The sequence below is a fragment of the Meriones unguiculatus genome, chromosome 11, assembly GCF_030254825.1.
Source record: "Meriones unguiculatus strain TT.TT164.6M chromosome 11, Bangor_MerUng_6.1, whole genome shotgun sequence".
NCBI lineage: Eukaryota > Metazoa > Chordata > Mammalia > Rodentia > Muridae > Meriones > Meriones unguiculatus.
Genome location: NC_083359.1, coordinates 23,241,087 through 23,264,163, shown reverse-complemented (window position 1 = coordinate 23,264,163; position 23,077 = coordinate 23,241,087). Strand labels below are relative to the sequence as shown.

The 23,077-nt window shown below is 42.4% G+C and overlaps 1 protein-coding gene across 4 annotated transcripts in view; it reads left to right on the top strand.

Moving 5' to 3' along the window:
* Positions 1-5,489: 5,489 nt before the first annotated feature.
* The window catches only part of LOC110554050 (T-cell immunoglobulin and mucin domain-containing protein 4-like), a 31,984-nt gene continuing 14,396 nt past the window's right edge, over positions 5,490-23,077 (top strand). For 2 of the 4 annotated variants that reach the window (XM_060363802.1, XM_060363803.1), the window contains exons 1-5: positions 5,490-5,587; positions 9,918-10,259; positions 11,595-11,867; positions 13,871-13,954; positions 14,272-14,363. In XM_060363802.1, the coding sequence (XP_060219785.1) occupies positions 5,530-5,587; positions 9,918-10,259; positions 11,595-11,867; positions 13,871-13,954; positions 14,272-14,363 (849 nt within the window). In that variant the 5' untranslated portion in view covers positions 5,490-5,529. The remainder of the gene's footprint in view (positions 5,588-9,917; positions 10,260-11,594; positions 11,868-13,870; positions 13,955-14,271; positions 14,364-23,077) is intronic. The other 2 variants (XM_021646409.2, XM_021646408.2) reach the window with 1 other exon arrangement.

Here is a 23,077-nt window from a genome sequence, read left to right as displayed (position 1 = left end):
TATCATACAAAGTAATGTGTTTCATTATGGCATGTTCATATATATGTATCATATTCTCCTTCCAATTGTCTTTCTTGTCACCCTTCCCTCAGACATTGGAATCCTTCCTTTGTTCAAATAGTCCCCTTTCTTCCAAGTTGTATACACACATTTAAAAATACACTTCAGCAGATTCATTAGAATATGTGTTTAATAACACATTTGCATATTAAGTAGAATATATATTTGTATATGAAAGTATTTATAAAAATAGATGTTTAGATCTATAGTTTGCATATTAGAAGAAATGAGACATTTGCTGTTCTTTTTTCTTTTTTTTCCTCTTCCATTCTTTTTTTTTCTTTCTTTTTTAAAATTTATTTATTTATTTTATATTAATCACAGGTTATTTACTTTGTATCCCAGCCTTAGCCCCCTCTCTCCTTCCCTCCCAATCCCCCCTCTCTCCCTCATCTTCTCCCTGCCCCTTTCCAAGTCCACTAATAGGGGAGGACCTCCTTCCCTTCCATCTGACCCTAGCTTATCAAGTCTCTTCAGGCCTGGCTGCAATGTCTTCTTCTGCGGCCTAGCAAGGCTGCTCTTCCCTTGGGGAAGGGGGGTTGAAGAGCTCGCCATTGAGTTCATGTCAGGAATAGTCCCTGTTCCCCTTATTAGAGAACACATTTGGACACTGAGCTACCATGGGCTATATCTGAGCAGGGGTTCTAGGTTATATCTGTACATGGTCCTTGGTTGGAGAAACAGTCTCATGAAAGACCCCTGTTCCCTGACATATTTGGTCCTTGTGGCGCTCCTGTACTCTCCAGGTCTTACTAACTCCCCCTTCTTTCATATGATTTCTTGCACTCTGTCATAGGTTTGGTTATGAGTCTTAATATCTGCTTTGATACACTGCTAGGTAGAGTCTTGCAGAGGCCCTGTGCTGTAGGCTCCTGTCCTGTTACTTGTTTTCTCCTACATCCAATGTCCTTCTCATTTGTCTTTCTAAGTGAGGATTGGTCATCTTACCCTGAGTCCTCTTTCTTGTTTACATTCTTTAGGTGTGCCACAATAGTTGCATCGTTTTGTTTTTAAACTAATTATTTATTTTGTGTGTATAAGTATTTTGCTGCATGTATGTCTGTAGTGCCCACAGAGGTTAGAAGAATGCATCTGATCTTGGACTAGAGATACAGATGATTTTGAGCTATCTGATGTAGTTTTTGGGAATTGAACTCAGGTCTTATGGAAGAGCAGACAGTACTCTTAAGTACTGAACCATCTCTCCAGCCCTGCTTTTTCTCCTTACCCATTATATTCACTTGACTCCTTTAGACATCTTTTCTTCCTTTCCCTACATAGTCCCCATTCTACTGTCATGTACACACACATACTCAGAATTTGTTGTATTGGAGGAAATATGCACTTTATGTTACAGCTGTTTCCTCCAGGCTTGATGTGACTGTTGCTATCATGGTTGTTCTGATGATCTATAAAAGACTTTGGCCTCGCAGTCATGGCTCTAGTGAGAATTTGGGTTCCTTAAAAACCCAGTTACGTTATGTGACCATGTTTTTGTTTTAATCCCAGATGTGTGATGTGGGGCTGCTTCAGATTGTCCACAGCAGCTAACTATAATGTGTTTTACACTCTGACAGGAGCATGATTTGTGTCAGCTGCAGATAATTTAATTCTAGGAATGTTTGAAATTAATTAATAAGAAAATCCTATAGGGCCTGTGGTGGTGGTTGCTTTGCACCCTGATCTTCCCCCCCCACTGCCCTACAATTGCAGCTGGTTCATCCTGCTGCTGCTCTTGCTATTGCTGATTTGCTGGACTGCTGGACATCCTGATGATGAAGATTAGACTTGCCCCAAGGATCCCAACAATCCGAAGCAGCAGGAAGTAGTCTAAAAAGAACTTTACCCCCCACTTTCCCTCTAACCTTCTTTCTCTCCTAACTGTAATTGGCGTTTTCGAAGGAATTGGGGTGAAGAAGGGTGGTAGATCTAAGAACACAATAAAATACCTGAAAAATATGCCAACCCGGGGCAGAGAAACAAAGCAACATAGTGATAGCCAGGTCTGATGTGATGGCCATAGGGCTGTCTTCCTCTCATTCATCAAGGAGGTGAGCGGGGAATGTCAGGGGACCCTCCCCTGAGATTCCACTTTTTCCTGCCTCTAGCTTATGTGTGCTCTTGGGAGATGCTGACGGGAGGACTCAAATGGTACAGCCTCTGAGTCCTCACCCATGATGGGGTGAGATTTTACTTGATGCAACTGCTCACAATCCAGGCCTGTTCTCTAATAAATAGTCCCTTATCCTTGCCGGCACAGACAACAATACATTCATTGGTTCACCAAGCTGGACTTGGATGGAATGATTTTTTTGGTAGATCACTGTGTTCTTTCTGGGTGGATAGAAATGTATTCATGTCTCACCAGTAAAAGTAACAATACAAAGCGTTATCTGACCATCTGGTTTGCCTTATTTCACTCAACGTAAATGATCTCCTGTTCCACCTATTTCCCCTCAAAGGATATAGTTCAGTTTTTTTTTTTTCCCGTTGTGTGGTTGTGTGTGAATACCACATTTCCTATTTCCAGTCACTTCTTGATGACTGGATAGGCTGGTTCCCCATTGATTTAGTTATGTTTCTATTGCTGTGAAAAAAAAAAATGCCATGACCAGGGCAAATTAGAAAGCTTTTAATTGGGCTTTTGGTTTGAGCGTGTTAGATTTTATGATAGTGGAGGAGCAAGGGCATGGTGCAGGGGCAGTTGAGAGTTCACCTCTTGATCTGCCAGCAAGAGACAGAGAGAACATACTGGGAATAGTCAGTCTCTGAAACCTCAAAACCCAACCCCAATGACATACCTCCTCCAATAGCCACACCTCCTAATCCTTCCCAAACAGCTCCAATTGAATACTTGGAGACCAAGTATTCAAACATATAAGTGGAGGGGCCATTCTGATTCAGACCACTACATTCATCTTTTTGTTGTTTGTTTGCTTCCTTGCTTTGTTTCTCAAGAGAGTGTTTTTCTGTGTAGCCTTGGCTACCTTGAACCAACCTTGTAGCCCAAGCTGGCCTTGAACTCTGCCTGCCTGCCTCTGCCTCCCACAGTGCTGGGAGTCCATGCCTGTACCACCATGCCCAGCTGAAGACATTCATCTTGACTGTCGTGAATAGCATTGTAATAAACATGGATATGCATGTCAGAGACTTGCATTCCTTTGGGTTTATACCCGTGGTAGTTTATTATTAATATCATACATTAGGTTAGTATACTTATTATAACTAATAAATCAATAACCAAATATCACAAAGGATCAAAGCCCAAACTTTATTTAGACTTCTTTCACTAGATTCTTGTTTTCACTTAATGGTCTTTTTTTAAAATAACTTTTTCTAGTTTTATTTTATGTGTATGAGTATTTGCTTGCTTATACATACCACATGCATGCCTGGTACCCAAAGAAGACAAAAGAGTGTGTTGGGTTCCCTAGAACTGAATTTACAAACAGCTACGAGCTGCTATGTAGGTGCTGAGAACAGAACCTGATTCTTCTGCAAAAGCAGCAAGTGCTCTTTTTTTTTTTGACTTGAAATTGTATTATGCACTTTATTCAAAATATTTTACTGTGTTATTGAAATTAACCTTTTTTGTTTCTTCTTTTTAAATTTATTTATTTTTTAATTAATTACAGTTTATTCACTTTGTATCCTAGCTGTAGCCCCCTCCTTACTCCACTCCCAATCCCACCTTCCCTCCCTCATCTTATCTCATACACCTCCCCAAGCCTACTAATAGGGGAGGTTCTCCTCCCCTTCCCTCTGAACCTAGCCTATCAGGCCTCATCAGGATTAGCTTCATTGTCTTCTTCTGTGGCCTGGTAAGGCTGCCTCCCATCTGGTGGAGGTGACCAAAGAGCAGGACACTGAGTTCACTTCAGAGACAGCCCCTGTTCCCATTACTAGGGAACCACTTGGAGACTGAGCTGCCATAGGCTACATCTGTGCAGAGGTTCTAGCTTTTCTCCATTCATGGTCCTTGGTTGGAGTATCAATCTCAGAGAAGACCCCTGTGGCCAGATTTTTTGGTCTGTTGCTCTCCTTGTGTGTCCCCTTCATGTCTTTCTATCTCCCCCTTTTTTCATAAAATTCCCTGCACTCTGCCCAAATTTTGGCTATGAGTCTCAGCATCTACTTTAATACTCTGCTGGGTGGAGTGTTGCAGAAGCCCTTTGTGGTAGCTCTTGTCCTGATCCCTGTTTTCTCCCTGTTCTGATGTCAGTCCTGTTTGCCTTTCTGAATGAGGATTGATCCAAGGAGGACCCAAGGTCCTCCTTTTTGCTTAGCTTTTTTTTTTTTTTTCAATGCAGTTTATTCAGGAACCTTGAACAATCATCTGACCCTGGGGAAAGCCACCCCACAGCTTAAATAGCCTCTGGGTAGCCAACCCAGGCATGCCACGTGGGCAATGCAGATAGGTCCACATACATGGAAGCGAGCCAGATCCTCAGCCTTAGCCAAATGTGGAATTGTTCGTGACAGAGAGCACTCACCATCGGGAAGGTGGAAGGCGGAAACCAGCTCCATCTTTAAGGCACACTCTTAACCATGGAGCCGCCTCTCTAAAAAAAAAAACAAAAAAACCCCACAAAAACAAAGCAAAAAAAAAAAAAAAAAAACAAAAAAAAAAAAAACAAAAACAAACAAACAAAAAAAAACCCAAACTAATGTTATTTTTCTGTTTCAAGATTCTACACTGTATTTTGGTCCTAATTACGATCTGGTTGGCAAAGATTGGCCTGATTTTTCCTCTGCCTTGTTTAGGTAGAGTTGGGTATGTCACTCTATTTATACACTCCTGAAGAACTACAAAACCATCCTGTTCAGGCATTTGGTTTCCAATTTATCTCTTATGCTCTTTCCCATTGGGTAGTGGTAGGCTGGGTGTCTGCTCATGGGTGGGTCTGTTTTGGAAACACCATAGTGAGCTTCCTCTACTGGGGCTCTTTTCTCCTGTTCCAATAAACTCTGACAATGTAGGTAGCAGGGTTTCTTTGGTGATGGATTGCACCTAACTTTTCAGTTTTCATTGAGAAGGCAAGGTTTCGAGAGCTTCATGGTGAGTTCCCAGGAGTAAAGGCTAGCCTGGTCTACATAGTGAGTTCCAGAAAAGCCAGTTTAACTTTGCTTTGGCCACCATGAGGAAGAGTAACTTCTGCACAGTTTATGCAGACACACATGCACATGAGCAAGCACACACAGATGCTCAGGCACACACACAGGACAAAGGACATAGAGGCACATTGACACCGTATTGTCAGTCCACACATTTGCACACACTCACTGGCCGCCATGAGAAAAGTGCTCAGCATTTTTGATCACATATCCCAGATTGAGAGAGGTCATTCAGGATGAGGGAACGGGAAGATTGTAATGCAGAAAGGGAAGTGAAAGTCCAGTGTCCCACCCTGTCAGCAGTAATTGTGATATAAGGCATGGGTTTTGACAGACACAAAGACTCCTGTCACAATGTCCAAGGGGCTTCTCCTTCTCTGGCTGATGATGGGGATCTGGTGGATGTCTCTGAGTAAGTGTGCTGGGTGTTTCCATTCTGGGCCCCTTGGTGGGCAGACTTCAGGGTTCCACTAAAACTTGCCTCTTTCTAGACTTGCATTTTTATAGAATTTCTTCCTCATCTTGTTACGCAGTGATTTTTCTAGAGAATGATTTGGGTGTTCCAGAGTAAAATAAATAGTTTAATTAACTCTTATTTCTAACCGAAGACCTAGAAACAAGGTGTCAAATGAACAGTTGTGAGAAATTTCATCTGTAGGCGCAAGAAGCAAGTGATTTGTCCGGTTAAGAGTACTTGTTTAGATTCTTATTTTTCCCTTTGTTTTCAGGGGACATATTTTAAATTTTGTTTTGCTAGGGATGGGATTTCAAAATGAGTTATAGTTCTCCTTTTCTTCTTTATTTTTTTTTCCTTTTTAATACTTTGAGACAGAGTCTCTCTATTTTGCAGCTCTGGCTGTTCTAGGACTCACTGTGTAGACCAGGCTGGCCTCAAACTCACAGGGATGGGATTAAAGACATGCACCACCATGCCCTGCTATTGTTTTTGTTTCTTTGAGACAGGATCTCACTGTGTAGCCCAGGGTGCTTGGACGTCAGTCCTGCTTCAGCCCCCTTAGTGTTGGGATTTCAGGCATGTGTCACTGTGCCCAGGTAAGGGGAGGTTTCTCTTTGGCACATTGTTTTCAGGCTTTGACTAACACAGACAAACAGTGAGTTTGAATGGACACCCTGAGGTGCACAGCAACCAGTCAGCTCATGGCTGTAGCCCTTCCAGTCACTAATGCTGACCCTGTGAAAGTGTCTTGCATTCCTCTGCCTCTCCCTCTCTTTCTTTCATTCTTGAATAGAGGAGGTCAACCTAGGTCTCCAGGAAACTCAAACTTTTCCTATTCTAGCTTTAGGGGTTTCTGCTGACTTCTTATCTCTGAAGTTCCTGTATTAGAAAACTTGTCACCATACTAAGTGCTCACTCTACAGTCTCTATCCCCAGATACATTGTACCTCCCAGAAGGTGGACGAGGCACTTGATGTCATGAGTGCATAGGCTTTCCAGAAGTAATCTACGGAATGAAAGCAGTCACTTTTGTTTTCACATCTTCTCTTTGAATTTTAGCCGAGCATTAATTAATTAATTATATTTATTTGAAACAGTGTCTAACAATCAAAGATTGGACTTCAACTTGGTACTCTCCAGCCTTACCCTCTGAGTGCTGGACCAAGCAGTTTGATTGCTTGTTTGATTGTTTGTTTGTTTGTTTGTTTTTACATAGTAAAACTACAGAAAAAGTTGCTGGAGTTTACGTCACCATGTCCCATCTGTGCCAGAACAAGGATTTAATGGGATTCTCCAGCCTTGCTTAAAGAAGTCAGCACCTGGTCAACTGATTTCTTTGTTCCCTCCTTTGGCTGTTATCTGTCTTTGCCAGAGTCTTGCTAGGTAGCACGGACTATCTCGAGCTTGCAGGCCTCCTGCCTCTGCCTACTTAGAATGAGGATTACAGATGTGTAACTCTATGCCTGGCTTCTTTCTTTATGTTTTAATGTGTCTTCACTCAAATGGTCAACTTCGAAGACAGTGGCTGACCACTTTCCAAAGAAGGAATGAGCTGGCAGCAGCAAAGAGGCCACCTTCCCGCCAGATAATTGCAGGCGAGGAACTAACCTGGTTGCTCTGATTTATCTTCTCCCCAGTAATTTCATATCTGAAGGAAAAGTTTCTTGTTGTGTTTCTACATCCAATATGGGTGGCTCCTCATTCTAAGGTGGCTCCTCATTCTAAAATTGTTAGGAATTCCATTAGGTTAGTTTCATGGTGTTTGTTGGTATATGAACCTTGGAACTCCTTTTGTGGCAAGTACTGGCCTTGCAATGATGAAGAGTGTGGCTTTCCTTCAAGAACCCCCAAATGTACACGGACCCCTAGAGTGACGTTCACAATGTTATCCGAGCGGGGATTTTTCTGCCACATGAAGCTTCTTGCTTCCTTTTTTTGTAGTGATTTTTAATTAGGTGAGTAATATGGAAACTTTTGGGTAAAAAGATAAAAAAAACACTATGAAGTTTAAATCCTTCTTGACTTCTACACCCAGTTCCAATCCTTTCTTTCCATTATGGAGGCACTGGTTTCCTGAGCTTGCTGTCTACCTCAGCAGGTACTTTCTAGGCATTTGCTAAATCAGAGCCTGTGAGAAGATGCAATGACTTTGTTTATCCACTTCATGAAAGAGACTGTATCAGAATAACTGTGCCTATTTCAAACTTTCTCAATCAGTTTAACACCTCATCACAAAATGATGCATTGGCAAGATAGTAATGTTAACTAAGTTTGTCCCCCTTTCTGTGAACATAGTTCAGAATATTGCATTGCATCTTATAAATTATATATATATAATTATTATTATTTGCCCATTAAGACTAAAAGGTGGGGTCTAGAGAGATGGCTCAGCTGTTCAGAGCCCTTCCTGCCTTTCCAGGTTCCCAGCACCTAAACAGCAACTCATAACTGCCTATAACTACAGTTCCAGGGCATCTGGTACCATCTTCTGGCTATCGTACCATCAGGCAAACATACAAAAGGCAAAAATACTCATTTGCATTAAGTAAAAACCAAACATATATTGTTTTCATTGTTTTCAGAATAGGATTTTCATGTGTAGCCCTGGCTATCTTAGAACTCGATTTACAGACCAGGCTGGCCTTGAACTCACAGAGATCTGCCTGCTTCTGCCTCCTAGAGTGCTGTGATTAAAGGGGTACACCACTACCACCACAGCCAAATAAAACTTTTTTAAGAAGAGGAAATAAGTGAGACAGGGGCTGTGGCTACATGCATAAAATCAGCATGAGATCAAGGCAGAGAAAATGCCAGCACAGTTGAGCTGGGCATGAAACCCCATGCCTAGGAGAGATGTTGACAATCGATCGCCCCTAGGAGAGGGACAGGCAGGTTTGGTCTTATTTGTTTTTGTTTTTGAGGGATGTGGCCCCTGGGAGGCTACCCCTGCTCTACCAGATGGCCCTACATGCATGCACATACTGATAACACTATACTGATAATCACTTAGGATTTTAAACAAGAAAGCACAAAAGGTTGGAAGGGTGTGGGGACAAGAGGGGAGAAATTGGAGGAAAAAAAATGGAAGACAAATTTCATCAAATATATATTATAATTTTAAAAATAAATAAATAAGTTAGGGCCAGCAAGGTGGCTCAAAAGGGAAAGAACAGTGGTTTCAACCTTCCCAAAGCTGGGAACCTTTAACACAGTTCCTCCTGTCATAATGACCCCCAACCATAAAATTATTTCAGTGCTACCTCATAACTGTAATTATGAATCATAATGTAAATATCTTTGCTTTCTGATTATCTTTCTGGGATCACAACCCACAGCTTGAGCACCGCTGCCTGAAGACCACCGTTCAATCCCCAGAACCAATGTGAAGGTGGAAGGAAAGAACCGATTCACAAATGTCTAACCATCACACGCTCAATGTAGCACGCACACAACTTTCTCTCTCTCTTTCTCTCTCAAACACACACACACACACACACACACACACACACACACACTTTAAAAACTGAGTCAAGAAGTATAAATCCTCTAGTTTCGTATTATCTAAGAAAATAGGTTATCCAGAGTAAGCAGATCCCGATTCACCTCCTGGACAGGGAAGAGTAGAATGACGGAAACTTGGCAGTTTTCTTTCCTGTCAGATTTCTGTCTGGGCTGGGTAACTCATTGGAGACATTCAAATCAGCAGCACACAGTATCCACTTAGTGAGGTGCAGTAAGGTGGGATTGGAGTGGGTGGGGGGCAGGCACAGATTTTGGATGGCTTTAAGTGAAACATGTGACCTAGATTATAGGGTCTGGCCTCTTCATTTGGGAGCTGATTTACTGAATGGTACTAGAGATAGGAGCGTTTAAATTGGCAAAGAGGCCTTGCTGGGGAGGGGCATTTAGAGACTCAGTACCACCTGTCACCAATTTGGGGGTGGAAGATTGGGGACTTAGGAGCTCAGGAGCACAGGCAAGCTCATTAACGTTTGTCCTAAAGAAATAGAGCACGCTCCCTCATCTTTCCAGAAGCCTCTATATGTACACAAATGGTGCAGTATATTCAAGAGATTTTGTTTGTTTGTTTGTTTGTTTGTTTTTGCTTTTCTAGACAGGGTTTCTCTGAAGCCTGGACTCTCTTTGTAGATGAAGCTGTCCTCAAACTCACAGAGGTCTCCCTGCCTGTGCCTCCCTGAGTTCTGGGATTACAGGCATGCTCAACTGCTCTGCGGTTATTTGAGAGATTTTGTCTGCATAACAGCTTTCTCACTTTCTCCTGTAGCACCAGCTGCCTCAGAGGATACAGTAAGAGGGGTTTTGGGCCAGTCGGTGACTTTGCCTTGTAAGTACCCCTCCTGGTCCATGAGCCGCAACAGCATGTGCTGGGGCAAAGGCGCGTGTCCTAATTCCAAGTGCAAAGAGCAGCTTCTCCACACGGACGGAACAAAAGTCATCACCCAGAAGTCCGTGAAATACGCACTTCAGGGGAGTATCTGGTTGGGCGATGTGTCCCTGACCATCTCAAACACGAATCAAGGTGACAGTGGCATGTACTGCTGCCGTATAGAAGTGCCTGGCTGGTTCAATGATGTCAAGAAGACGGTGCGCCTGGAGCTGAGGAGAGGTGAGGGCAGAATGGGACTCAGCTCTGAGAAAGCCTTTTCTGCTCTGTGGTAACAGAGTCATTCGGCGGGTGTTGGTGAAGATGCTGTGCTTACTTGAGCAATGGGTGGGGAAGCTGTCTTTCAAATGGTGTCATGTAGTGTGGCCAGGGAAACCGCCATACTAGTTACAGCCAGAACAGCCTCCTAAATGGGAAAGGGGATAAATGCAAGAGTCAGATTGGAAACGGAAGGTACTATTTATCTGGACACTTTTCCTTACTTTGCAGAAATTGGCTCAGTGTTTTCAGGCCTCCTAATTTTTATGTGAACAAATGGGATCCTTCTGTTTCATTAAAGCCTATAGGGATTTGTCATATCCTGGAGAGGTTGAAAGCCATACAGTAAACTGTGGCTAATGACTTCAAGATCTATGTTAATGAAGTAGGAAGGCTTAGCACAAATCAGTGGTCAACATATAACAAAGTCTATATCCTCACCACAAGTTGCATAATTAGGGCTCACTTAATATATTTTGAAATAGAGTCTCACCATGTAGCATATAGGCTGACCTGCAACTTTCTATGTAGCCAAGGCTGATCTTGAATTGGAGATACTCCTGCCTCAGGAGGAACAAGTCACTATGGGCATACTCTGTGACTCCTGGCTGTGAGCTCACTTCTATGTATTGCTTCATTTGTACAACACCAGACACCGTAATGGGTATCAGATTCATGAATAAGAACAGAATCAGCAGAATAAAATCTGGGTTTCCTTGTGGTGATGATAGTTTGGTGGGAGGAGCAGACTTTAAACAGACAAATAAGTGGGTAGTTGTAAAAATACAGCAAGATGCCTTGATGTTCAAGCATTAGAGCGTGAGACAGAGAAGACTTGTTACTGCATGGAAGAGAGCTTCTCGCTGAGATCTGAGAGTGAAGGAAGGGCTGATTCAGCTGAGGAAAGTGAGATAATTCCCTTCAAGCAGCATGTGATTGGAAAGATAGCAGGGCAGGTGGCTCCTTGCAGAGCAGCGAGCAGGGCTGAGGTTTTTGTTTGCTTGTTTGTTGATTCATTTGTTTCTTTTATTGGCTAGTCAAGGAGGATGGCTGATTAAGTTTTAAGCAGGGCATGGGCATAATTAGATGTGTGATTTTTTTTTTATAATATTTCTGTAGCCAGAATGTGACAAATAGACCAGAAAGGACAAAAATGCAGGCAATAAACTCAGTTGCAGTGAACGGTCCAGGCCAATGGACCAAGAGAGGCCAATAGAACGGAAGGATCTCAGATGTGTCTGTGGTGTTTCCTATCCCCCAACTCTACCTGGTGTCAGATGCATCTTCTGTTGGTTACAGCCACAACAACCACAAGACCAACAACAACCACAAGACCAACAACAACCTCTCAGCCAACCACCACCCCTTACGTGACCACTACAGAGCTGCTTCCAACAACAGTCATGACCACACCTGAGCCCACAGTCTCAACACTGCCCCAGACACTGGCCACCACTGTCCTCACTACAGCAGCAACCACGTGCCCCTCAACAACGCCCGGATCCTCCTCACAGCAAACCACACCTTTTTCAGCAATTGAGGTGGTCACAGAAAGGTCTTCCATCACTGCAGGTAAAAATTGTGCATTCTTTCCCTTCTGCTGATCAGACATGTGGTGTTTCCTTTGAAACAGAATTCTTCTACAATGGGCAACCCAGTGATCAGCACGTGCACTTGTGTGTGTGTTTCTTTTCTTTTATATTTTTTAAAAGTCAGCTGTTTAGGTTCTCTACTTGACCTCTGAGGAGTCTTTCAGAATCTGAGTACTGAAGGTTATTCTGAGTCAAACTATACTCAGAATTGGGCCTATCCTCTCAGGAGCAAAATATCCATAGGGAGTATTTGAGATTTGCTGAAATAAAGTGGCTAATTGCTGGCCTTAAATTTCTAAGAGCAGGAGTTTCATGATGCCCACCCCTTCCCAGTTCATGGTTGCCGGGGAGTGACACTTTCTTCAGTAGTGTAGACATTGGTAAGCTTCCCATGCTGCTGTAAATGACCCATTACCCACGTTCCTGTGAGCAACTCTAATTGACTCAGTTATGCACACACACACACACATACAAAGAGAGATATAAAGAGACAGAGAGAGAGGAGAAAGGAAAAGAGAGAGAGAGAGAAATTGAGAAGAGGAAAGGATTAGCAAGATTGGGAAAGAGACAAGACAGGATAACGGGGTAAATGAAATAAATATATATATTATGCATGTATCAAAATATAATAAACTGATTTCTATAATAATATAGGATAATAAAATCTTCAAAAAATAATATAAGATATATTCCTTGACAGTCAAGCAATTATATCCTAGTTTCTTTTTTTTTTTTTTTTTGAAATACTTATTCTGTATACAATGTTCTGTCTGCACGTACACCTGCACTCCAGAAGGGGGCACCCGATTTCATTATAGATGGTTGTGAGCCACCGTGTGGTTACTGGGAATTGAACTCGGGACCTCTGGAAGAGCATCCAGTGCTCTTAACCTCTGAGCCATCTCTCCAGGCCATGTCCTTGTTCCTTAACTTTACTTCTTTCTATTTTATTCTGATTTTTTTTTTTCTAACCCTGAGTGACCTCCAGGGCTTGGGGACTTCCCAAGGTTCCCAGTATGATTTTGATTATGAAATATGAATATAAGAAAGTCATGTGAGGTAGCTTAAGTGCTTTTCCAAGCAATCCAGATGACTCAAAATGTCTGGATAATTCAAACAGCTTTCCAATATTGAGTTGGCTAATTCCAGTACACTCTCAATAGTCTCTAAAATATTTGAGTTCTTAATTAATCAAATTTTGTGTGTATATTCTTTTTGTTCCTTTGAGTTTTAAAACAATCATCCTGTGTGTGAGTGTGTGTGTTTGTGTGTATATTTATGTGTGTGTGTGTGTGTGTGTGTTTGTATGTGTGGGTACATCCATGTGTATAGAGGCCAGCGGTTGATGTTCTGTGCCTTCCTCAATCAATATTCAACTTTTTTTTAGACAGAGGGTCTCACTGAACCTGGGGCTCATAGTTTCAGCTGGAACACCTTGGAAGCATGCTCCAGGGATCCGCCTGCCTCTGCCTCCCCTGCTGAGGCTACAGGCACATGATACCATGACCTGCTTCTTACATGAGTGCCAGAGACCCAGATTCAGGTCCTCACACTTGAATTGCGAGTACTTTATATTGTCTGAGCCATCTCCCAGCCTGAAAATAGTCATCTTAAAACAAAATTTATGATATTTTGTTGTTTATGCGAAAGGCTTTCTCTGTGTAGCCCTGCCTCCTGGAATTCGCCCTGTAGACCAGGCTGGCCTCCAACTCGGAGATCCACCTGTCCATGCATCCTGAGTGCTGAAATTAAAGACATGTGCCATCACTGCTTGGCTGTCACCTGTTTTATTTTTTTATTTTTAATTCTAAAAATTATCTTCGGTTATTGAGAAAAACTGGAAATGTATCAATAAGAACAGAGATGATAATAAAAAATAGGCCTGAATGCCACTCACCCACCACATTGTTGATATGGTTACTATTATTTTCAGCAGCTTAAAGCATTTTGAATTTATATTTATATTTTTATTTTATTTTTTAGAATCAGAAACACTTTCTGCATCCAAACACTCTCAAAGAAGCACGGTGACCACCTCTGCAGACAGAGACTTACTCAGATCCACAGGTATGCAGAACTTACTGCTTAGACTTTTCCTTCCACCTTGGGCTAGGGAGACACAAGCACTAAATAAAAGTGGTCCAGAGATGACCCCAGTCCTTAGCGCCATGGTGTCCACCCAGAGCATGCTGACATCAGGAGTGTGTGTGGTTGACTCCTTCTCATGGGCTGAAGGGAGGACGGTGAGGGAAGGGGGGGAGGTAGGCGAGTATCCTTTTTAATTCATGGAGTTTGGGGGCCGCACGTGCCATCTCTGGCACATTTTCTGTTATATTTCTGGCTAGACACTTAGGAGGTCTTTGTCCTCTCTTTGTTTTCCAAAGATCCAAAGCCTGGATTCCACCAGCAACTTCACAGAAAACGGATGAGTTTGAAACTCACCTCACCACTGAGGTCTGGGAGGTCTCTCTGGCCAGTGAGTGGTTTGTGTCTGGCCTTGGGAACAATCTGGTGTTTGTCTATGGCTGTTGGAATCAGCTGTTTTGGTTCCACTGTGGTCGCCTCCCACATCTGCCAGCTAGTCAGGAGGAAAGTGAAATATCCTTGTCTTCTGCTATCTACTTATTTCCAAGGCCCCTCTCATGAGGCCTTTCCTTCTTCTCAGCAGCTTCTGACTCGAAGCCAGCATAGTAGTTAAAAAAAAATCTCCTTTTTATTTTTCATCCTGTTATTTATTTTAAATTGCAAGGACCTTAAATCAATGGAAAACAAAATTCTCTCATGCAATTTGTCCTAAGTCCCAGCCCCTTCTGACATAATCCCTATTATTTGTTGGAACATTCTAGATAATTTTGTACTATGGCTTTATTTATTTGTGTGCGATTCTCTTTTCTTCCATTGAGAATAACCTTATAAAACTTATCTCCAGTACTGAAGTTAAAAACTTAAAGGTATTTGAGATATACATTCTTCTTGTTTGTAATCATCAAAAGCCCCATTATTTGGGCTCCCTTGATTGCTTTTGTTATTTATTCTGTTTCTCACAAAGCTCTGTTATGTGAGCACCCAGCAAAGAAGAATTAACTTGGAGTAAAAACTGTATGTTCTTATACTCTTACATAGGTTTTAAATCTATTTGCTATTACAGTGTGTAAATAGTGACCTTTGTGACATGACATGAGGTCAGAAGACAAGGTTCTGGAGTCATTTCTCTTCCACCTTTAACTGGGTCCTGGGCAGCTAAACTCATCACGTTTGTGTCTACATGCTTCTACTCACTGAGTCATCACTGAGCACACAATTGTGAACATGTATGTGCCTGTGTGAGTGAATGCTGCTTGTGTGGGGGTGCTCATGGAGGGATTGGACCCCTTGAAGCTCTAGTTATAGGTGGCTGTGAGCCATCGTGTGGGTGCTGGGAATTGAATTTGAGTCCTCTGGGAGACCAGCCAGTGCTCTCAACTGCTGAACCATCTGTCCGGCCCTGCAATACATATTTTAAAAAGAGGAATCTTACGAGGACTTTCCACTGGAGGTGGCAGGCCCTCTCTGCTGTTGGCACTTTGGCTCATCAGTTTCTGTCACAAGCTCCCTCTCCTCCACAGCGCCTCATCAGTTCTGTGATCAGTAAGGCAGAGGGCAGCCTCTCGGCTTCTTCCTGCCCTGAACATTGAAGCCTTTGCATTTTTTTCCCTTCATTTTTACATCAGACCACTTCCTTTCTCATTCCGCAGGGAGATCTGCCTTGTCATGTTAAGCTGCTGTGTGCCGTTTCACTACCTGTTGATTGGCATTTCAGCTGCCCTGCTGTTTTTGTGTTACAGACAGCATTTCTATGCACTTCCTTCAGCCTGCGTACTTCCTTAAGCATCTATGCAAGTGCTTCTTTAGGAGAGGTGGTAATGAAGTAGAGATGTTATGATGGGGAAAAAAGTGCACCATTAAATTTAATAACTCTTATCAAACTGTCCTCGGGATAGGCTGAGCCAGTTTGTTTTTCCTCCCACATTTGTTATGCCTCTCCATATCCTCCCTGCACTTGATATGACCATTTGTTCACTTTGTTCTTCCAGTCCCCCAAGAACATGTCATCTTGTTCCTCTCTTGTTCTGACTGAGTCAGAGTATCTTTCTCTGTGTTTGCTGGAGAAAACATTTGTCCTTTAACTGTGTGGAGGAGGCAATGAGGCATCACTCCCAGAGAGACTCAGAAGATGGGATGGGGGCGACGGACAGGACTGAGTGGAGGAGAGATGATGGGTCTTAATGTAGGACCGTAAATCAAGAGGCAGTAAGAGGAGGAGGATTTGATGTTGAAAATCTTTGACTTGTACCAACTCACCGTAGGGGTGGATAGAAATCAGAGCCAGAAGTTTACAGCTTACAGGAGAGTGGCTGACAGGATCTGTCATTCTCTGTTCACAGGAGGGGGTAAAGGTGGGCACTGTTTTTCAGCAAAAGAGAAAGCAGGAAGGGGAAGATGATGGAGGATGGGCAGAACGTTCATGTAACTATTTCCTTTTATTTCATTCAAATCTTAAACTAATTTATATCGAATTACAAGCAATCAAGACCTCATCTGATGTTTTCCCTACTCTATTCTCTCCCTGATAATTGTTGTTTCATTTCTCTGTGGCCAAATCCCAGCAGGCAGAGTTCTTCCTTCCCTGTCTGTGGGTTACACTGTGAAAGAGGACCATGTTGTAAGAATATCTGTCTTTATATCACAGGTCATTATGGAAGAAATTGGGTTTTGTTTAACATGTATTAGGTCTTGGGTCCAATACTAATGTATTTTTGTGTACTACTTCAAGTAGGATCTCTTTGCTAGATATTCAGAGCAACTCTTCAGGTGCCAGGTCCAGAAAGTCTACCTCTAATAGCTGGCTTATGGTTTGAACATCAAGTATTTTGGAGCTCTTCAAAAGCTCATGTAGGATTCCCAGCTAGTGATGCAATTTTATCTACATATGTGTCTCTGTGTGTGAATACATGCCACATGTGTGTGGGTTCCCACAGGGGTCATAAGAGGCCACTGGATCCTCTGGAAGTGGAGTTATAAGCAGATGTAAGCCACCCTACACGGGTTCTGGGAACTGAGTCCGGTCCTCTGTTAGAGCAGGAAGTACTCTTAACAGCAAGTCTTAACAGCAAGGCTGTCTCCCCGCCCCTAGTGATGCTCTTTTGGAAGGTTCTGGAAATTTGGGGAGATGAAAAGTAGCTGGAAGAAGTGGGTCACAGGAGCAGATCTATGGGGGTATCCAGCCTCTCACCTCTTTGTCTCTCTGCTTACTATCTGCGACAGATCAAAAACTTCATCTGTGGCATTAGACTCTCCAAAACTGCTGCAATGCCCCAAATGGTTGGAAATTATAATTTGGTTGTAAATATAACCAAATAACAATACAAACTATGAAGAAGGTCTTACGTAGGTTTTCTTTCTTTCTCTGATGTAGCCATGGCAGGATTCTCCAACCCTTTGTGCTTCATAGCAGACTCATGTGACATGGTCCCTAGTTAGCCCTCCTTCATATGGGTTCCTCCATCCCTTCTTTAGTGTTCCACACAACCATCTGTATGGCCTCTAGTAGGTGTTAAAAGAGCTCCATGGAGTCACATGGCTATATCACCATTTTGTGGTGGTTTCTCTTTATTTTTAATAATTTCAGGTGAATTACATTCTTCATCCTTTTCTAAATCACAGTCTCCTCGAAATATAAAACGTAATGATAGTGGTGCACATGTCAGGGCTGTTGAGAGAAGAAATGCGAGAGAAAAGGACCTAGTATATAATTATTGACTGGTAAATGATAGTTAATGACAAGGGATTCCTTTTTTTTTTTTTTTTTATTCTTTATATCTCTGCTGCAGCCCACTCAGAACCCTCTGTTTGAGTCTAGTTCAGATGGATAATAAGAGGCCATTTATATCAGTGTTTTGCTAACTCCATATTCTTGCTAAGAAAATATGTACTTTTTAGTTTTATGATATTTTAAAAACTGCTGAGCACACTAGGGGAAGAGCAGATAAGTGACAAAATGACAAACTCTAGGACATTCAGAAGCTTTTAAAACCTTACCGTTGTAATTCTCTACCATTAGGGAGGAGGAGATTCTGAGAGCTTTCATAACCTTCTTTCTAGACAGTTTTGTAGGCCTCTCAATCACTGGTTTTATTGCTCCAGACAGGTGCGCTCATTTGTGTGTTGTGTGTATGTGTGTGTGTTGGCTCTTTAGTCCTCTGTTGCTCCTTGGTTGCTTTTTCCTTTTTATATTCCTCAGTCTGTGGAGGTTCCACTTTTTAGTCGAGGAGTGGAAATCATGTAATGTTAAAAAAAAAAAAAAGCTGTGGCTCAATTTTCTATTCAAGGACTTCTAGATTTATGCAATTTATTTTATAAGGCATTTCTGTGTACGTATATCTTCTAGCTTCAATGTTTTCTAATTTCAAAGTATTTGGTCTTTAGTGGAAGCCTTACCCGGGAGGCACATTCTCTCCTCTGCTCCTTTGCTATGTGAAACATATTGGTATCCAAGATCAGACAGCTGCAAAAACAGAGGGCTGGCACTTATAGCCACATTTCAGAGATCCTCATTTTAACTGTCGGCCTAAGAACATCAGATTAGGAAGTAGCATAGAGAAGTAATATTTGTACACTAGTGAAAATCTGATCCCCAAAAGGGCTGGCCTTAAACAGCAACAACAGACTAACAAACAAACAAAAACCTTTTTAGTGGGTGAGTGTGTGCATATATGTGTATATTCTGGGGTGGAGGTGGGAGTTGGGGAGAGGGTCATGTACCTGTGAATGAGAAAGCCAAATGACAGCCTCAGCTCAGGTGTCATCTTCAAGTCCACTACCCTCCTCTTTTATTGGCCTGAAGATCACTAAGTAGACTAGACTATTGGCTAATGAGCCCCAGAGATCCTCCTGTCTTTGCCTTCCAGTGTTGGGACTACAAATACATGCCATCATACATGCATTTTTACACAGATGCTGGGGACTGAAGATCCCTGCACTTGGAAGGCAAGTGCCTTCCAGACTGATCCCTTCTCCAACCATCTAGGTTTGAGCTTTGTTCTAGGTCTGGCTGCCATTTTCTCTCAACAGCTTCCTTGAGGGCAGGGTTTTGTATTTTAACATTTAAGTTTATTATTCTCTCAAACTCTAAATGAATCATTGTACTATTATACTATGTACTACCGTATGTAATATGCACTGCTGTTCTATAGAACATAGATGGACGGTGTCTTTCCACAAAAGCAGAATTTACTGAATAACTGATTCACAAGGTGCATTGGTTTTGTTGATTGTAATTTGTCAAGTGCTCCTGAATTCCATGATAGCTGGCTGGTTGCAAGTTCTTGTCTTTGAATTGTAAGTACTAGTGATAACTCTCAGACCACGCATTACATATCACACAGCAAACATATCCACACATTTGTACATATTTGTGTGGTACAGAATGGTTACAAAAAGGTTTAAAAGCTGTGAAGGTGGGGTTGGCAGGAATCCAAAAGGTTTTGTTGGTGACAAAGGCAAAAGGCTGCTAGAAATATAAAAAAAGAATCTCTGTAGAAACAAGATAATGAGCCCTTCTAGAGATCTGCTGGAGGCAGCCATTCAAGCCAAGCTATAGGACTGAGTTGAGCTACAGAAAGGAAGTGTGGGATTATGGAGGTCATAAAGAGAAAGGGCAGCATCAGGAACAATAAATGGATAGACAGACGGCAATGTGAGCAAGCTATGTCAAAAATGCAATGCTGAGATGAAGCATTTCAGACAGAACTCCCTCAGACACTTGGGAGTTCTTTGCTTGTTGATGTCTTGACTGTACAGTGGGCAGCCACATGACAGGTTGGTGGGTCCATTGCCATCTAATGTTGAACATCCTGTTTATGGGGTTCAAGGGAGGGTGCTGAGCTTATCATGTCTGGTGTGCTCAGTTAAGTCCTCAAGCCCCGTTTCTTAATTATTTTTTCTGATACGATTTTATTAATGCCCTTGCACTCATATGGGCCTAGTGTGCTTCAATAAATTTAGAGTGCAGCACCCCAAACTTTAGTTATTTACCAGTCCGGGCCTCACATGTTGCCTTGGACAGCTTATGCCGTTTACATGCACCAAAAGGTACAGAGTTAGCCCGCAAGATTGAGTCAACAACTGCTTGTAAAGGGCGGTCTCTAAGAGCATGACACAGGCTGCAAAACCATGTTCTACAACAGTACAAACTAACTCAGAACAGGGCACGGCTTGACCTCCACATACACCTGTCAACAGGTGAAGTCAAAGCAGTGTGTGCTCAGAAACAGTGAGAACAGTCAGGTCAGTCTAGTCTGGCTGGCAACAGCAAACACTGTTCTGGCAATATCACATTGTTCTTTGCTCATGATGCTTCCTTTCCTGTTCTTGGCTCTAGAGGCTAAATGTTGGCAAAGGATGATAAGGGTGTTTGGGGAAATGCTTCTCTTCCCTTCTATTGCTGTAACTTTTCCCTGCAAAGCCAGCCCATGCTTCATTTTTCAAAGCAAGCTTGTTTTTTTTTTTTTTTGTTTGTTTGTTTGTTTGTTTTCATTAGGTCAGAGGATTATCAGAGGAAAGTATGATTAGAGGTAGAATTTCTTAAACTTCTACATTTGATTTAGACGCACGAAAAACGTGTAATATTTTTAGTTGCTACTCTATAAATGACAAAGGGCATGGAAAAATGAATAAGGTGGGGTTGAGGATGTAATCAATGGGTAGCGTATTCTACTAGCAAGCACAAGGTCCTGGGCACAGTCTCCATCACAACATAAACCTGACGGTGAGATCTATTTTTATTTGTTTGTTTGTTTATTTATAATTTAAATATTTATTTATTGATTATGTACACAGTGTTCTGCCTGCATGTATGCCTGCATGCCAGAAGAGAGCACCAGATCTAATTATAGATGGCTGTGAGCCATTCACTATGCAGTTGCTGGGAATTGAACTTAGGACCTTTGGAAGACCATCCAGTGTTCTTAACCTCTGAGCCATCTCTCCAGCCTGAAATCTACTTCAGGAAGTAGAGACAGGAGGAAGTTCAGGTAGTCCTCAGCTAAGTAGTGAGTTCAAGGCCAGCCTGTGAGCTATGAGATCCTTTGTTAAAGCAAAGCAAAACAAAACAAACAAACAAAAAACTAGTAAGTCATGGGTACTTTAGTCAAAGGTGTCCATGCTTTGGGGGTGTATTCAGGCTTATGTATTAATAGCCACCTTCCATTGTGTTTTGTTATTGTTGTTTTTCTGGAAAGAGTATGAAAAGGTACAGTGGGGACCCCAAGGAAGCAAGAAATAGATTCTATCTTGTAAAAGAGAGCCAAAGTCTTATTTACAATAAGCCAACTCATTGTAAATAGACTCCACAATTCTGAAGGATTTCTTTGATGAGAAAAGAGTGGATGGATGGGTGTCCAGCATGGACAAAGATAGGCAAAGTCAACAGAACATAAAATCAGTAGAGATGGATTAATAACCTAACTTAATGGAGACAAGAAGCTAGGAGAGGGGTAGGCTCTTCTTTTTTTTTAAATTATTTATTTACTTTTTATCCCCCAAACACTTTCCTTTCTCTCCTCTTCTCCCAGTCACTGCCTGTCCCCCAACCCCCGCCTGACTCCTCTTGTTTCTCTTTAGAAAATATCGAGCCATGGCATGTGAAATTGCAGTAAGATCAGGTGTATCCTCTCCTATTGAGGCTAGACAAGGTAACCCAGTAGGAGAAAAGGGTCTCAGAGGAACGCAAGAGTCAGAGATAGCCCCTGATCCCACTGTTAGGAGTCCCACTTGAAGACCAAGCTACATAACTGTCACATATGTGCAGAGGGTCTAGGTGAGTCCCATGGGTGCTCCCTGCTTGGCATTTCAGTCTCTGTGAGCATCTGTGGCCCCAGGTTAGTCAATTCTGTAGGTTTTCTTGTGGTGTTCTTAAATCCTCTGGCTTCTACATCCTTTCCCCTCTCACATAGGATTCCCCAAGCTCCACTTAAGGTTTGGCTTTGGGTCTCTGGATCTGTTGCCATCAGTTGCTAGGTGAAGCCTCTCTGATGACAATCAGGCTAGGCTCCTGTCTGCAAAGATAGCAGAATATCATTAGCAGTATCGAGGGTGGGCTCCCTCTCATGGCATGGGTCTCAAGCTGACCAGTCATTGTTTGGCCACTCACTCAATTTTTGCCCCATCTTTACTCCTGCACATCTTGTGAGCAGAACAAATTTTAGATTGAAGGTTTTGTGACTGGGTTGGTGTCTCTGTCCGTCAGTCGGAAGTCTTGCCTGGTTACAGGAGATGGCTGGTTCAGTCTCCATATCTCCCATTGTATAGATTCCTGGGAATGTTCATTGCCCTTAATTTCTAACTCATCCCAGAGACGCTCCTCCCACCCCCAGCCAACCCTGCACTCCCCACCACCAGCTGTTTCTCCCAGGACTCTCTAATTCTGTTCTTCACACACCTGATCCCTTCTGTTGCCATCCTCACCCTCACCTCCACCCCTGTTCACCCAGGATATCTATTCTATTTCAAGGACTATGTTCTTAAGGAGGCTTGAATTATGGGCCCAACTATTTAGTTAGTTTGCCAAGCACTAGGAACTATTTGTGTTTTCAGCGTAGGGAATAATTTCTTAAGTTCTGCCTGAGGAAAAATTTTTTTCTGGCAAAGTGTGGAGGGATTATTAGATGGGAGCACATCTGGAGGCAGGCTTACCACAGATCTGGGAAAGAATGGTGGTAGCATTGCCTGTAGAGAGGCAGGATGTCAAGGTCATTAGGAGTCAGAATTCAGTGCATGCCCGATTATCAAAACAGGACTGCAGGCTGGCTAATTCTCCATCCCTAGGAGATTAGATCAATGGAAAGTGTGAGCTAGTAAAGCAGGGAACCCACATGGAGAACAATAAAACTTAGTAGAGCTTGGGTGTGAGATACTTCCGAGTAATGTAGGATTGTCAGCTGTGTGAGGGATGACTCAGGTGTGAGGTAGGGATGGGTGCCTTCAATCATTGGCTCTTCTTTCTGACCAAACCGGTAACAGTGATGACTCAGTAAACTTGCTGAGCAAGAGCTTGCTGGAATGCCAGTCCTTTTATGTAGATTATATCCTAAGGGGTAGTTCAAGGCCAGAGATGTAATTTTGGAAGTTGGTGCTAATAAAAGACACTCATCA